Below are 17,689 nucleotides of genomic sequence, written 5' to 3'. Positions count from 1 at the left end.
TTCTAAGTACTTTTATTCTGTAACATCAAAGAAAAACATCTCATTTGCAAAAGAAAAGTATTTTTTTATTCATTTTCAAAAATGCGTCCCACACAAGGAGCCGTGGGACTAGCTACGTACATCCAATGCAGAAGGGAAATATACATATATGTATGCAAGTACAAAGAAAAAATAAGGCATGTCAGAAGTGGAACCAGTCATTGCCTGAATGACTGGAACAGTTGAGAGGCGCTCGTCGTAGCCTTTGTCTTGCTGCTCCACCCTGGTCCGTTGATGTTTTCCTTCTGATATCTGCAAAAAAAAAAAAGGTTGAAACAAACAATGTGTTAGAACATTTTGTTCTAAGCAATAGCTGGCTGCATTTCTGACATATGTACTAATGCACGCATATATATATATGATCCCTACGTACATCGAATGCATATAGCTCGCATCACAAAGGAATCTCCAAAAGGCAAAATCAGATCAAAGGAAAGTCACCATAAATATGCATTTTTTGCTGACAAGTTTGTTTCATGTGCAGGAAAAGGAAAAGGAAAAAGGACAGTTTGCTGGTCATAAAATTCACTAAGATGAGTGGAGACGAATGCGGCTCCCACAAGGGTTGAGCCCAGCTCATGTGAGGAAAATCAAGGTTTAATACAATCAAATCATGTCAGGGCTGGTGATAAAGGGGAGAAGACATTCAAATTCTAGTCATTATTCCATTTGAAATTAACAGTCTTTATCCTTATTACGGGGGTGGAGTCACTGTCAGAAAATATTCAGATTGTGGTACTAGTTGCAAAACAATGGCAGCCATTGTTTAAAGATAAAGTCAGATTTATAGGAGATCAGTCACCTGGGCCACACCAGAATGAGGATGAAGCCCTGCTCACAAGTTCACTTCAGCCTTATGTGGGTGTGGACAATCAAGAATCAAACCAATTATCAGATTCCAGCTACATGCGAGGTATGATAGTCTACAGTGAGATTGATTTTCCTTGTTTCATACACATGATTACACTAAGAAATACTTGTTAAGATCAGATGACCAATATTGTCTAAGAGAGCTGATTTTAGAAACTAGGAGATTGCCTAATAGGGAGGTCCTACAATTTGATAATGAAATTGGTTTGTCATGGGTACTTCACCATTGTGGGGTTGGTTGGAGGCAAATAAAATAACAGCTAAGGAGATGCAGGTATGTATCAGTTTTATGACAACTAAGGCAGCTAAGAAAACGTGTGTCTTCCAGCTGGACACCTCATAGACCAGCACTTATGGGGATACAACCTACTCTGGAAAAAGATGCAATTAAGTACAACGAAGACACTTTGAAGAAGCATGCACATGATTCTAATTTTCTGAAAGTGACCAGTAGTCCTTTGCCATCACATGAGCCTTGCATTGAGGACCACTCAAGAATGGATTGATAAGTATGAAGTTAAAGATGAAAATTCAGACTTCTCACAGTCTGATTTTGCATCAGCAGTTGAAAAAGAGCTTGAGGTAAATGATCCTACTCTCTGTTGTGGCGATATTCCCTTGATTGAATATGATGTTGACCTACCTTTAAAACGTGAGTTTTGTGGAAGACAAGTTACGAAGGAAGCTGTTTTTAAATGGCATGATGATGAAGGCAAGTCAGAACATTTGTTTGAAGATGTTAGTTTTCAAGAATCACATCACTTGGAAGGTCAAATGAGGGTAAACAAAGACATGATTATTGTTGTCCTGGCTCACGTTGGTGACACTCATAAGATCCTGGCAGCTTATTTTTGGAAGACTCTAGGAGGACACAAAAGCCTTGAAGGAGAGCTATCTCTTGCATTTTTACAAGTATTCAATGAAGCTTTGGTTGTGATGAAATTAAATTATATACACCTACTTTGGATAGAGATCATTGCCTCCAGCTTGATGAGATATATTTTAATACATTAAGAAGAAAAGAAGATGAATCATCTCTTGCAGCCACACCTGAGGAAGAGGAAAATAAGAAAATAGTAGACGGGATGGAGGATCTTCAAAGAGAAGAGGATTTAGTTTGCAACCATTTTCAGTTAGATACTTCTTTTGGACCAGCCTTTGTTGAAGAGCAACTTCTTAGTGAAGAAGTTACAATGAAGGCCCAAACTATGATCAAAGATGAAAAGATTGTTTATACTCCTTCTGGGCCATCAACTGATAGTGGTGCATGATGCTGCCCTAAATTCAGAAAATTCAGAAAATTCAGATTTTTCAATCATTGACAACAGTACTTCAGTTGACAACCTGGAGGAGAATGGTTTTGGGTGTGGTACACACTTTGGCAAAACAAAAATCAATGGCGCACCTATGAACATGACAGCCAAGAGGATGGAGGCTTGAATCAAGCTTGAAGCATGTGATTTTCAGTTACAGACATATCTTGGTGCAGCACTAGATGAAGAACCTTCAACAAAGAAGAAAGGAGTGTTTAAGCTCTTGAGGACACTACGGAAAGGTATGACTGCCATTCTATTTTTTTGCTTGGCAACAAAAGTCCCTCGCCTTTGCATAATCATGAGGTAGCAGCCACTTCAAAGAGAATAAATGTCGAAGGAGTCTCAGGAAAAAACCAAAAAATCAAACAAGAGGTTCGAAATAAACAAGGACTTCGTTCTGCTGGCCAGAATGAAATTGCCAATGAAGGAATGGGCTTTAACAAGAAGAAGTGGTTGTGAAGCATGGTGATCAATGGGGTCGAACCATGCAAGCGTCATGTACACTTTCCTTTCTTGATCAAGTTTGTCATATACTTCTTCAAGCTCTTTTCTGCCATTCATGAAAACAAAGTCCTCTTGTACATGCATGAAGATTTCTTGCTTTGTTTGTTCTTTCTGAGAATGAAATACAAGGTTTGAATATGAAGTTTAGGCATTGAAATTATGCACGAGCCACTGTACATTGGTAGACAGAAATACAGAGATATCAACACCAGTTGCAAAACAAAGGCAGAAATCAAGGGCTGCATGGGCTAGTGTAGACAGAGCATCTATGAAGAGGGTAAATACAGTTATAAAGGCTTGAGACAGTCTCAAGGGATTTCAAATAAGACATTTGTGGCATGAATGGAGAGGAAGAATATAAAGAGAGAAAGACAGTCCTATGTTCATAACAGTCTTGCACCCAAAGGGTTTGACACAATCATAGGGCAACTACACACATAGATGACAATGAATGAGATCAAATTGTAGCATTAAGATCATGTAGACACAAAGGAGACCTTGTGACATAGAATATAGTCACAATGATGTATATCGCAGTAAAGGGCTATTTGTGAGTATGAGCAGCCATGGTGTTTGACAGAGAAGAAAAGCTTTAAGGACAAATGATGTATGTCACAATCTTCATACTGTGTCTAGCAAGCATAGTTTTGGTACACAAAGTCTCAGTGACCTTTAAAGATGAATACAGTCCAAGTACACTATGGGAAAGTTAGTAAAGGAACTCTCATCGAAAGCATGCCAAGAAAAACATCATAATGATATTTAGTTTAGAGACTACAGGTTTGGTTTGTGAATGGATTACAGCAAGGGTTGTCAGTTGAAGACAAATATGCAGAGGCATAGGTGGAGGGACAGTCATAAACAGATTGTCAAGGAACATGTTTGGCATTGTGTGAGTTTTCCCAAGAGATGAAGGAAACTTCAAAACATATTTCAAGGGGATATATGGCAAGTGTGAAGAGCTTTTGTAATGCAAATCATGACTGTTAACTATGAAAATGGTGTAAGCAAAGAGCAGATCCAAGGAGGTTAGACACCGTGAAAGCCCTTACCAGCCACAAAGCAAACTATTTCCTTCAGTCAGAACTATCAACACTACAAGATTTAAAGAGACTGTAATGGTTGTACAGGGGGCAGTCCTATGCAAGAAAAGGGACGGTCCAGAGGTCTATTACATCATAGATGACAATCATTAATTCTGATATACATGAAACTCAGCTGCAAAAAATTTCCATAAAGAGTGGTTGCATTGAGAAGGAGGGATGAGTAGACAAAGAGTTCTCATCGAAAGCTTCATACAGTGCTCAGAAAAATTAAAAAAAATGCAGTAATTCGAACTATTTTTTCTCATAATTATGATAGAAAGGGGAAAAATAATCCTGCAGTACCAAGGAATGAAGTTTTTCAGAAAAAACAACAGATCACATAAGTGGATTTTCTCAAAAAATGCAAGCAAATGCCGGACAGATTCGAATACATGAAAGATTTCAGAAAGACAGAGAGGAAAGCCATACATATTACAAAAAAAAAGGGGCATTTTTTCTTCCAGAATCGATAAAAATGGCGGACCTGTGCATTTTTCCTTCCTGAAACGATAAAAATGGCGGCCCTGTGCAGAATAATGGATGCAAAGCGATAGCATCGCGCCCAGCAAGGAAGCCGAACTCCGAACACCCAGAAAGTATCCAGAAACGCAAGGAATTTTCACAGCGGCTCTGCAAAATAAGCCCGAAACTAGCAGATACGAAGAGAGAAGAACAGGTCTCAAGCAAAAAGAGGGCCCAGCGCTCAAAAATGCGCCCAGAACTGAAGAATGCATGACTTTTTTCCCTTCGAACCCTAAGCGGCGCCCAGAAGTGCAGAGCCGTTTCCAGAATTATCGAGAGCAAAAGTGAAGAGGCGAATCAAGATTTTAGGGTTATGTTTCCCTAAAAATGTCTTCATAATAAAAAATCATTTTCGATTCCCTTCTATGCCACGCAATATGGTTGGAGGCCAAATGGCAAGGGTTCGCATTGCTTCTAAGTGATTTTAATCACTTTATTTTTTGTAACTTTCTTTAGCTTCCTAAGTGATTTTTATCACTTTGTCCCCTTTCAAATTTCCTATGCAAGATGACTTTAAAACTCAAGAAATGCGCCCTCTAAGGCATATGAGCAAATGTGTTTTTTAAGGTTTTTCTTTTTTAAAATTTTTTTATTATTATTTAATCAAACATAGGTTTGATGTTATTTTATTTTATATTTAAAATAATAATAAAATATAATAAAATTTTTTTTGTTTATTAAAGTGTTAATCAAACACTTTTATTAAATATATTTTTTTTTATTACATTTTATTATTTAATAAATAAAAATAATAAAATTGTGTTATTAAAGTGATTTATTTATTTTTGTCACTTTAATTAAAACAATTCTATTACTTTTATATTATTAAAGCTTTTAAATATAAATAAAAATAAAGTCAAACAAATGTCTGACCAAATAATAATAAATCTTTTTAAAAAAAAAAATCACTTTATTAGATATTTTTGTTTGGGCAAAGGGAGGGATATTTTTGCATTTATGAGGGCTTGCAGGCCTGTCAGAGGCATTTCAGGAGCATTTATGTTGCATTTATGAGGTTTTATGTTTGCAGAATGGATGACTTAGCCTTTTGGCTCAGGTTTATCCCTTTTGAGATATTTTTGAGGCCTAAAAAGTAGGGTTTTTGAGTTTGCTCGACCTAAAATGAGGAGGTGGAGTCTTCTTGATAACTTTGGAAAAAGGCATATATACTAGGAGCCTTCATTTTTGTAAGGGTTCCGATTCATTCATCTTGGAGCAGACTGTAATTTTTTGGTTCTCTCTGCAAGAATGGATGTCTTTGTAACACATTTTCAGGATTTATAAAGCTTGGTGATACCTGTTTGGCAAGGATAATAGCTTGGTTTGCTGCTCTACTTCTCATCCTTCTTTGTTACTGCATCTTCAGGGTTAGTCAGTTCTTTGGTGGTTGGCTTTTGCCCCCCTTAAAATTTACATCTCCTTTTGATGCCTTATGCAGAAATACATGTACTACTTGCAGGTCATAAGCTGTGTTTTAATGATTAATAGTCTTAGGTTGTGAAAAAGGATTTTTTCCCTCTTAGGACTGTGATTATCCAGCTTGTTTATGAAGCATTGATGCAAGGGTTATGAGTTGTTGGTCAGTGCAAAAAAGGGTTTATTATCATTGTTGTACTGTGTGTTTTTTGCTTATAGATAAATTCCAAAAAGAATACCATCTGGTGCAATCACCTTAGTTTCAAGTTTTAGTTTTGCATTTTCTCCTCCTTACTCTTTTCCCCTGAAGAAATTGTTAGTTTAGGTGCAGAATCTGAAAAGAACCAGCTTACTCTGGAGGTTCACTCCATTTTTTAGGCAACCCACAGGCCTAGGAGGGTTCCCATGTGTCACAAGCCTGCTGAGTTGATAGCTTAGCAAACAGGGGTGCAGGTTAAAGTGATAACATTACAAACACTCAGTTTGCTTGAGCAGCTGAGTTAAAATTGGCCTGATTATGTTGAAAGATGATTGGGGTATGATTGAAAAAATTATGGCAGACCTGTGGCATTTGGTGAAGATTTGGAAAACATTTCAGACCTGTAGCAGCAAGAAGACATAATATTTTGAAGGTACTCATGTTAGTTGTATTGCCATGTTCATACTTGATCCTATTATTCATGTCGAATGCCAAACAAATCCTAAATTTATGAACAGCAGTATTGTATGGTTAGATATTTGAGATTGGATAATGTTAATGTGCTTTTCATTAGTCATGTACTTGATATGAATGAAACAAAATCAGATCAGATTATTGCTAGCATTTATTTGTATTGGAAATGCTTTTGTATGTCAAACTACTTCAAGAGAAAAAAAAATAAAAAATCAGGGGTATACATTACAGATGCCACACATAACTTCATTGATGAGTGATTGGTGGCCAAGTGAGGTCTCAAGATGGAGAACTTTGATGGATTCAGTATTATGTTGTTCGATTGTTTAACCATCCAATGCAATAGGAAGACCTCCCAACTAAATCTTAGTTCGGGAGGATATGATCTCAAGGATGACTAGTATGTTTGTTAGCATAAGAGACATGGATATGGTGCTAGGTATCTAGTGGTTGCACTCATTAGGAGAGATCCACAAAACTTTCAGACCATGGTATTGAAGCTTAAGTTGGAGGAACAAGAAGTGGTACTATAGGGAATGACAAATAAAGTGCCAAAGATTTAATCAGCTAAGAGAATGGAGAGGATTTTCTATCATTGGCAAGCCGCATGGGCAGCTTAGTGTTTGGTGACTGTAACAAAACCTGCCAAAGGAAAGGAATATCATGTGGATGTACAATTCATCTAGGACAAGACTAGTAAAGTATTCAGTAGCATTCCTCCTAGGAGATTGCCAGACAGAGGCTTTGAGCATGTCATTGAGATGGAGAAGAGCATTAAGCTCGTCATCACTACTCCATACTGCCACCCTAGGAGACATAATGTGAAAATCGAAAAGGCCATTAAAGAACGGCTGGAAATGGGGATCATTAGACCCTGGTCAACTCTCTTTGTCCTCTGTGGTTTTGGTAAAGAAGAAATATGCAAAATTTGGATGTGCATCGACTATGGAGCACTAAACAAAAAGACTATCAAGAATTGATGCACCATTCCTAGGATTGATGAATTGATAGATGAGCTTCACGAAGCAGTTTATTTACCAAAAATAGATCTTAGATCAGGCTACCATCAAATCAGATTCCGAGAGGAGGATATTCACAAAACAAATTTTTTATGCTAGTACGAGAACTATGAGTTTCTAGTCATAACATTTGGTTTAACAAATGCTCTTGCAAATTTTCATTCATGAATGGATCAGGTTTTTCACAAGAAATTGAGGAAGTTCGTCTTTGTCTTCTTTGAATGTCATGTATTTAATTTTTAGATGCCCAATCTACCACAAGTTGAGCCCCCAAGCCATGCTAAATGACAAATATAAAATTTCAGATGCATAATTGTGCTTCTTCATGATACCAACAATTATGCAGGATTGCAGGTGTGTTGAATCTCACATTTAATATTCTGTTATAAGATTGAGACAAACAAAAATCCTAAATATATTCAATCTAAAACTAAATCATATTTATGAAAAAACAAAAAACCACCAACTGAAGTGCTCGAGTATAAGCAGAAATTACATTGAGTGTAATTATTCAAATTAATTTTTCCACAACCAAATCGTTGGATTGATCTATTTTTCCACAACCCAAACGTTGGATTGATCTATTTTTTTGAATCCCAAACTCTAAATAGATGAAGAAGTGAACAGATAAAAACAATAGACTTAGGTAATTTGAAAAAACAAGAGTTGATTTCATAGCATTGGGTTTCTTCCCTTGTTGATACCTTAGTCTCGCCTCTGCAAATTGCTCCCATCATTTGCCTTTAAAAATGTACTGCTCTTTTTTTTTATTAAATTTATTCTAGCTCTCTAATTATGTAACAAAATTCAGTAGAATCTTGTTTTCCTATTTGTTAATAAGTAAGATCAAAATAAAGAGAAAATGTTAGTCTTATATTCCTTGTTACTTGGGTATTATAGTGACTTCTCTAGTTATGTCTAATGATGATTTTATTCACAGAACCCTTATATTTTAAAGATTGCTTTTAAGAAATTTATGCCTCTATAAAAATAAAAATAAACAAAAAACAAAAAAATAATTATGCTTCTATTGTACAGGGTGTCACAAAGGAAAAAGCATATGATCTTGCAAAAGATGCAACATATTTTGGTACATTAATAGTTGCTGCTGGAGATGCAGATGGCATGGTTTCAGGTGCTATACACACAACTGCAGATACCATCCGGCCTGCCTTGCAAATTATCAAGGTAAACATATCCTATTGACTTTGTCTTGTAATGTGTTCTACATCAAACTTCAATCTGGATATGATTTATGTATTAGATACAAGAAATATGACCTTTGAAATGTGCAACTTATTGCATGTGGGTAATTAGTTTGTGTAAAACCATCTGTTTCTGGACTCATATTCAAGAGAGCTAAGCAGTTGTTCCATTCTCTGCAACTCCTTTTTAATCTTTATATTCAATTCGAAGTGACCATATGTGTCTTGTGGTCTGTTACCAGACAGAACCAGGTTTAATAGCATCAAGTGTCATGTTCATCTGCTTAAAGGACAAAGTGCAAGTTTTTGCAGACTGTGCAGTTAATGTTGAACCAACAAGCAAGGAGCTTGCTGCTATAGCAGTTGCATCTGCTGAAACAGCAATGGCATTTGGCATCAAACCATTGGTTGCCATGTTGTCATATGCAACCGGAGACTCCAATGATGGTATTTTATTTTTCAACTACTATGTTTGGAGTAAAATTCTATTTATAATTTTTCTTTTTACACGATTTCATAGGTTGGAGATCCTAAGGGGTTAATCTTTTGGTGCTTTTTTTGAATTTTACAAATTTAGTTTCATGTTTAATGAAAATTGCAAGAAAGAGCATGACACCCCTTCTATTGCTAGTTTTAGACCATTTCTGATTTTCATATCTATTGAAGTTTGTGTTTTGTAGAAAAAAAATGAGAAATAAATAATTTGTATGAATGGTTGGCCAACAGGACCCAAGGCAAAACCAATGGTTATTTGTAGTAAAAACATGAAAAGAAACAAAAGAAGGTTTATAAAGGGATGTAAATCCTAGAATGAAAGCAAATCTTCAAAGTTCTAAGAATTTAAGAAATGAAGACATAGGGTGACCATTTTAGAGAGGCAGGTCTGCCAGGTACATAATCCCCCTAGCATCCAAGGATGATTAGCATATCATAATTAATAAGATACTTCCCATAATGGATCTGAGTACATCATTTGGAGATGCTTTAGCTAATAGGGTTTGCTGGAGTAAGGTAATCCTAATGTCAAAGACTGAATTTATATTGCTAACAAATATAGTGATACGTTTCTGATCACAAGTTCTCAAGTGGGGATAGAAAGAAAGAAAATATATTAATGTTCACAAATGACTGAAAAATAGATCAATGGGACTGGAACATAATATTAGGGAAAAGGAGGTGGTATACAAAAAGCAGACACAAATGGAGGCTAACCTAAAATTAGGGCAAACCTCCAAGCAAGAACAGTAATGAAAGAGGAGGGGGAAAACCTTGTATGGTAATAAACAGAAGAAGACCATCCAAGTGAGAAACCAAAATCTTCGAGTGTCTATCTTTGGAGACATGTTGGAGCAGCCAACGACATTATATTGATCACAGTGGGAATACCAATGCAGAATCTAAGAATACTTTCTGGGGTGATTTTAGAGATGAGGGAACCAGGCTGGACAATTCTAGGAGGCAGCCAATGTCCCAAAGAATTCCCCAATGTTTGAGCTGAAGAACTGCTGGTAGTGAAAAAAAGAGCTGGTAATGTGAAGCCTGCAGCAGAGATCTGCACCATGGAAGTGGACAACTGATGTATATCACAAAAAAATTCTACAAGTAGTGCATTTATTTTAAATGTATGTAAGCATATATTTCCCATAGATATATTTTTGAAGCTTCCTAGCATATGTATATAATTGTATATATATGCATATAGATACAATTCTTAAGATAGATTTTTTAATGCTTAGAGATTATATTTCAATGAACATATTTTACCATAAACTCAAGATAGAGAAATATTTTAAACCCATCTTTGTTTTTTTTCCTGCTTTTAATTTCACTGACATAACTTCTGGAGTTGATGACATAAGTTTACTTGCCTAAACATAGTGGGTTGATATATGTATGTATGTACATATATATGTAAATATCTACATATATAGATATGTATGTATATATGTAGATATATACATTATATATTAATATACACATGTATGTGTGTATATAGTTAAATCCTATGATGAATTATATTGAATTTACTAACCCAAAAAATTACCATTTATATTTCACTTATCTAATTTGAATTGCTCCATGAACTTAGATGCTTAATGTAGTTCCCATGGCATTCTTTTTAGCTTGCTATACTGATCTTTTGGTCTATTGACTCTTGGTTACAGGTCCCTCGGTACAAAAAGTTAGAGATGCTAAAAATATTGCCCTACAGTTGCAGCCCAATTTATGCATCGAGGGTCCTTTGCAGGTGAACAATCCTTCCAAATTTATTTGTGCAATTTTTTTTTGGATTTTATACATGTTCTGGAATTTAAAATACTGAGATGAAAATAAGGATTGTCTTTCTTGTTTGCAGTATGATGCTGCCGTGAATTTGACAGCAGCAAAAATAAAGCTTAAAGGACAAGAGAGTACAGTGGCTGGAAAGGTTTGTCTTTGTGACTTTGAAATGATATAGGGATTTCCTTTTTCACATTTAAAATAAAATAAAATGGATATCTGAGTTTTAGACTTTACAGTAAATCATTTTGATGGCATGATAAAAAGAGTGATTTTTACTAATAATATACTACTAACCTAAATGGTAACTGTGCATTTTTTGTGGATTTCTTATTGCAGTGATAGTTTTCATAAGTTCTTTTCTTCCCTAATACAATTATGTGTGTGTGTGTAGTCTATGTATACGAGTATCTTGTGGTTTAGTATTATCATATACATTAATAATATTAATAGAACTGTTAAATAATGAATCAATTACGAATGAAGCATGACTATCCCAAGACGTATGCTTATGATTTAAAAGTCTTCCAATCTAATAAGAGAAAATTGCTAATGGTTTTTATACAATAAGAGCACATCTTTAATCATGTTGTTGGATATATTTTATTTTCACTTTGTTCACTCTAACATTGAATATGTAAGTCAACTCATGTTACTCTACATTGTACTGTACACCATTATTACTTGTTATGCCATTGTCATTTGCCATTTCAAATTCGTCTTCTTTGTTCACTATTTATTGTAAATACACATCTTCTTGTTGCATTTTTCTAAAAAATGCCATCCTTCTCAAGTGATATCACCTCTGCACTATTCTATCCATTTTTCACGTCCCTTATTTGTTCAGTCTAAATTTGATCTTTCACTTGAAACCACTATGATGTTTCTATCTTGCTTTGATTTTATTGAAGTGTTCACCTTCAATTCATTGTATGTCCCTACTTTTGCACTTCCATGTGCATACTGTATGTGCCTCAAAATGACTTTACTAACATTTTACTTTGCCAAAACCCCAAATTTAGTTGGGGGTGGGCCAGCTTAAGTAGTTGTCGAGGATTATGTGCAGGTAATTTTTATGGCTATGTTTGCTCTTCCCTTGGGTTCCTTCTTGTTTCCCTCATTTGTCCCTCAACCCGCTGATCAATCTCGTCCTCCTCCATGTTTGTCCCTTATTGTTCTCTTCTATTATAAACATCACTGCCAGTCCAATGGCATTTTTTTCTGCCACCCATCTTCTGCACATAATCAATTGGTTTGGGGATGTTGTCCATTTTTGAAAATGAATTTTAAGGAAACCCTATTTATATGTTACTCTCTGACGTTTCTGAAAGAGGAATTATCCAGTCTGCTTGTGCTTGCATTACTCTTGGATTAAAATCCATAATAGCGTGTTGCCCCATGGGTCGCCCTTGGGCCTTGGATCAATTGTGATTGGAAACAAGTGTATTGCTTATTACCTTTGATTTCAACATTTCATGATCTTAACAAATTGTGAACATATGTAGCATTCTTCAGTGCTAATGGTTCATTTTGAAAGGATGTGATTATCCAATTTTAATAGATATAATAACCTCTTCTAGTCTTGACATCTATGTATTTGAACCTGTGATGATTGTACTGCCTTATCCTGGTTTATTTGTCAGCCTCTCTGAAAGCTGAGAATTGGAAGATCTTACAAATGCATTGCACTAATCATAAATAGCATATGATATGATTAATTTTTTTTCTATCAAATCTTTTCAAATGAAAAATGTGTTTTTGCTTTGTATGGTATGACATAATTCAATATGTTTTTGTTTTATATAGTGCCATGCAATTCATCTTTGTAATTATTTCTCTATAACAAGAACATTCCATTTGACATTTTTTCTTAATTGCAGGCCAATATACTTGTTTTCCCAGAACTAAATGCAGGAAATATTGCCTACAAAGCTGTCCAGCAGGTGATTCATTTTCATATTTTTCTTTAAAAAAATTCCTTGTTTGATGACAATTTATACTCTACGTATTGTTTTGCTAAAATATCCATGAGAAGAGCTCTACTGCACATTAGTATTTGATTTGTGTGATCATTATTTGCTATTTTATATTGTTATTTCACCTTTTGATTACTATTTATCCCTCTTATTTCTTATGAACTCTTTGCAAGTTTTCCCCTTGTTTGAGAATATACAATTTAGAGAAATTAGATCCACACACCTTTAGGCAATGTTATTAAGACAACCAGTTGCAAAATCTACCCATTTGTGTCTGGCATTCAAAATTTAAACTCATTTGTTGACAGCCTAAGAGTGTCTGACATTGTCTCATTTATGCTTTTTAATTCTTGAAGGAATAAGCACTGTAAATGGCAGTTGAGGCCATAGAGATTTAAAAGGAATGTACTTCAATTCTTGGGCTGCACTCATATACCTTCCTATCTGTCATTCACTTTAATAGTTTCACTTGAAAGTTTGGACTGGAATTTTTCATCTTGTGATCTGTACTACTGAATAATGTTATTGAAGGATATCATTGAACTTTTTCTTTCTTTGACATTACACAGAGCACTGGAGCAATAACCATGGGTCCATTGCTTCAAGGTTTACGCAAACCAGTCAATGATCTAAGCAGGGGATGCACTGTAGATGATATTATATCCACAGTAGTCATGACAGCTTTGCAAGCTGCTCATCAGAAAAAGAAGCCAACTTCTATGAAATAACGAAAGTTTGATTCCAATTCCTATATGAAGTGAATCAATCTTTACCTGTCTAGAATTTGTACATCGTATAGATGGAACCTTCTTTTTCAAACAACAGCTGTCATGAAAATATAATAATTACAGGGCTATTCTCTAAAACAGTCAGTATGGAAGCATGTCATGAGATGAAAAAATGGTTCCTTGTTACAAGTGCAGGTGTTTTCAAGTGTATTCCTTCTTATCACACGATTATAACATAAAGTGGCTATAAATATTCATATTTACACATCTTGGAATGTTTAGATTTATATAAATGCAGTCTTTTGTCAGTCAGTAGCCTTGTATCCATATCATTCCATACATTTGTCATATATTTTGTGCGAATTTAAAGCCAATCTCAGAAATGGCATGGATCTAGCATATTAAGTGAGAATAATTTTAGTTGAGGGAGACCAATAAAGTACAATACTAAGCCATTATGAAGAATCCTAATTTGAAAGGGACCGTAGAAGATACTATCATATTATCATTGAGACCTTTAAGTATTTTTTCAGTTGGGAGGTTAAACACCTTGAAACACTTTAAGCATCCCATAGGCATCAGGTACAAGAAGATTTATCAGTCTCCTTTGGCTTACTGTCAAGGATCGAGGGGCATTCATTCTACCAGATTTATTGGAGGCACAATCCCCACCTCAGACTTTATGTTGTTGGGCCTATGCATTTAGTGAGCCTTGATCTTTGATGAACTCTTTGTGAGTCATTAATTCCACCAACAAACTAAGGGCCACTTGACCCTTTAAGTTGTTGAATCCTTCTAATACAAAAGACCACAATATATTATGTCATATTATACTGGTGAATGGTGCATCCATTTAGTAGTTGTGAATCCTCTGAATTTGAAAGAGATTGAATTGAAATTCACATCAAATTATTTATGAGAGGTGAATTCCTTTTAAGAATCATCCTAGTCTAAAAGAGATTGCAATAAGTTGTATCATTGTGGAGATAAGGTTGACAACCTCTAAATACATACAAGCATTTTATTTGAATTGTGATATAATTTGAGAGAGATGAATGTAATATCCCGGATAATTTTTTTTGGTTTTTAAGTGAAATAAGAATTACAAACAAACACATAACCCGTTAAGGTTAGAAAATATAATCTCAAAGCTTGCTGAAATTGCAACCCTTCCACTTTCTGATCACCAAGTGCCCAATGTGGGAAGGTGAGAGCATACGGTGATAAGGGGTTCATTAGCTCACTGATCTGCTGGAAATTATAAAGCAAGTACAATATTGGGCGGCAAACCAGCCCCTTTCGCTTATCTAGCGGGAAAACAAGGAACTTGGCGGTGAACCAGCCAAGAGAACAATACTGCAAACACAATCACTCTACCACAATATTTCAGCAGGAATACTGAATTACAAATTACTCAACTCAACCGCTTATGCAGCGGGAGGATCATTACAACCAATATCACTCAACCGTTTATGCAGTGGGAGGATTGATTTACAAATTATCAGATATAGGCAACAAGCCAACCTCTTCCTCTTTTCAATGGGATATGCAAATTACAATCCAGAATGGGTTAGTAGTACTGCTACTTAACCCTACAATAAAGAGGAAAGTGAGAGTAGAAGTATATTGCTAAACATAAGAGATAATGATCATCAAACTAATTCAACACCAAAAAACAGCAGGTTGGAAATGCATAACCAACAACCCATAAACTCACTAAATTACTCATATCTCACTCAAATCTCTCTCAATTCACTCCAAATCACTCCCAAACCAATACTAGACAAGAAACAACTAAGACAATCCAAAATGGAGTTACAAAAACACTTTAAATAACTTGACAGGCATCCCAATGCACTCTCCAAAACCCACACCTAGCTAGGATATTTTGATTTGCATTATTAAATCCAAAACTCAAAGAAAGGTGCTACAAACTTACAAAATGTATCGCCAACAACAAGAAGGAAGATTAAGCCAATACCCAGAATGATCGGTCGTTTAGGCAGAGAGGTATGATAAAAAACTTGTTTCAGCTACAAGGAAACCAACAACTCTAGAAATCACTCCAAACTCCAAAAATACTGAAATATGCACTGAAAATGTCATAGAATACATCACACAGCTAGGTACTATATCTCAAGTACGAAACTGGAAACACTAGGGAGCCGCACTCCGAAGCTTCAAAGTTCATGCGCCAATCCGACAGCATAACGATGCAATTTTTCAAGATCAGCAAAATGAGAACCCAAGGCTCATATTTATAACTCCAAGCTCCCCCAAATTCAAATGCAAAATGGCGCCCAAATTCAACTCAAATTCCCTTTCATTTCGTTTCATGTCTTCCAACATGGCGCCCACTTTCCTCTTCCTAGGCAAGTTTGAACTTTTGCCTTATGGTGGCATTTTTTTGCAATATAAAAAGCATTAAACAAGAGATGTTTTATCCTCCCAAATTGTCACCAACAAATATGCCTTTTGACTTACGAAAATAGCACATGGATATCAATTAATTATTTTTCCCTAAGTCATCCTCAATACATTTAATCAGTAAATGCAAATATTTAAATATTAAACCTTTGACAAGGAAATAATATTTAATTAAATTACTTATGACTCCCATACTGATCAATAACAAAAACTAGGATGAAATGGAGTAAAGAAGACCATAGAACTACTGCAGGATCAAAACCTTGTCCATTGCCAAAAATAGAAATGCTCCATACTGCCACTTACTAAAAATAATAAGTCATGAATTACTACTTCGAAAAGCATGATCTTTGCACCCAATGACAGAGCATGGAAAGCTTAGTAAGACAACATCATCCAAACAATCAACCCCTAATTTACTAAAAATAGTAAGTTCTCGCTTCACCAACGTTTGAAACCCTAATTCTTCATTCCACATAGCCTACGGGTCTCAGGAATAGGCCAATGGACCACTGAAAGCACATCATCGAGAAGGGAACATTACAATGAATTTTATATGCTCATGTTTGTGTTTGGTAACAGATTACATCACCTTTGACTTTGTAGCCTCTCATCCAAAGATTTAATTTGTGTTCATGTAGAAGTTCAATAGTGTTTAGGGATAAATACTTGGGAAAAAGCTTTTACAAGGTATGGTATTTTTTTCTCATAACAATAGATATTACCATAGCTGAATTGGATTATAATTTGGTATTCTTATTTGCCTCCTTTAATTATTTTGATTATGATGAACTTTTTCATAGATTAGTTAGAGTCAAACTAAGGACCACCCATTTGTTATTGGGGTGCTTTAACATTGAGCTACCAATCTACTTGGTGACCAATGGATCTACGGTTCAAGTGTGGCTTATTTCCAACACCTTACCCTTGAGCCACACTATAAGAGCTCGAGGCTTATAGCTTTGCTTGGCTCTAACACCATGATGAACTTTTGTATGGACCAACTAGGATTTGAACCTAGGACCACCCATTTGTTATTGGGGTTCTTTACCATTGAACTACCATCCCACTTGGTGACTAGCTGATTTATGGTTTAGGGATGGCTTATTTTCTAAGAGATTAAAGATGTTTGGCTTTCCTTTAGGTGATGCCTCTCAAGTCATTAAACTTGTTCTTCATATAAATTCTTGATATAAGTTTTATAAAGATGGGGTGTTGCTTTGTAAAACATGTCTCTAGCACATGCCATTATCAAAACATCAGTATTTTATATAATTTTTAAACATACGCCATGCACTATTATTTTTTATGATTCTCTATATTAATGCCTATTTTTGTTGATGTATTAGTGCAAAAATGAAATAAAATTACCTTTCGTATTTTTTATTTTCTTCGATACATCATTGTAAAAATTGTGAATAATGATTATCCAATGTATTTAAATTAAAAAAATTAGAGATATGAGAGTTCTATATTTTTGAAAATAGAGTGAGGAAATTTGGACAAAATGCAAATATCAATTTAACAAAAAATTGTAGGTAGATAAATATGTAGCATTGATCAAATGAGGAATATCTAAAGAAAATTTGAGTAAACTAAATTCCGAAATTGGAGGGAAAGGTTTGTTCA

General features: G+C 35.1%; 1 protein-coding gene across 2 annotated transcripts in view; it reads left to right on the top strand.

The window, feature by feature from the left end:
- Nucleotides 1-13,945, top strand: part of LOC131061425 (uncharacterized) — a 167,592-nt gene extending 153,647 nt beyond the window's left edge. For both annotated transcript variants that reach the window (XM_057995088.2, XM_057995089.2), the window contains 6 exons: nucleotides 8,483-8,632; nucleotides 8,892-9,096; nucleotides 10,815-10,897; nucleotides 11,006-11,077; nucleotides 12,810-12,872; nucleotides 13,475-13,945. In XM_057995088.2, coding sequence (XP_057851071.2) covers nucleotides 8,483-8,632; nucleotides 8,892-9,096; nucleotides 10,815-10,897; nucleotides 11,006-11,077; nucleotides 12,810-12,872; nucleotides 13,475-13,633 — 732 coding nt within the window. In that variant the 3' untranslated portion in view covers nucleotides 13,634-13,945. The remainder of the gene's footprint in view (nucleotides 1-8,482; nucleotides 8,633-8,891; nucleotides 9,097-10,814; nucleotides 10,898-11,005; nucleotides 11,078-12,809; nucleotides 12,873-13,474) is intronic.
- The last annotated feature ends 3,744 nt before the right edge of the window (nucleotides 13,946-17,689 follow it).

This window comes from Cryptomeria japonica, chromosome 8, assembly GCF_030272615.1.
Source record: "Cryptomeria japonica chromosome 8, Sugi_1.0, whole genome shotgun sequence".
Classification (NCBI taxonomy): Eukaryota; Viridiplantae; Streptophyta; class Pinopsida; order Cupressales; family Cupressaceae; genus Cryptomeria; species Cryptomeria japonica.
This window is presented reverse-complemented; position numbering and strand designations above follow the sequence as displayed.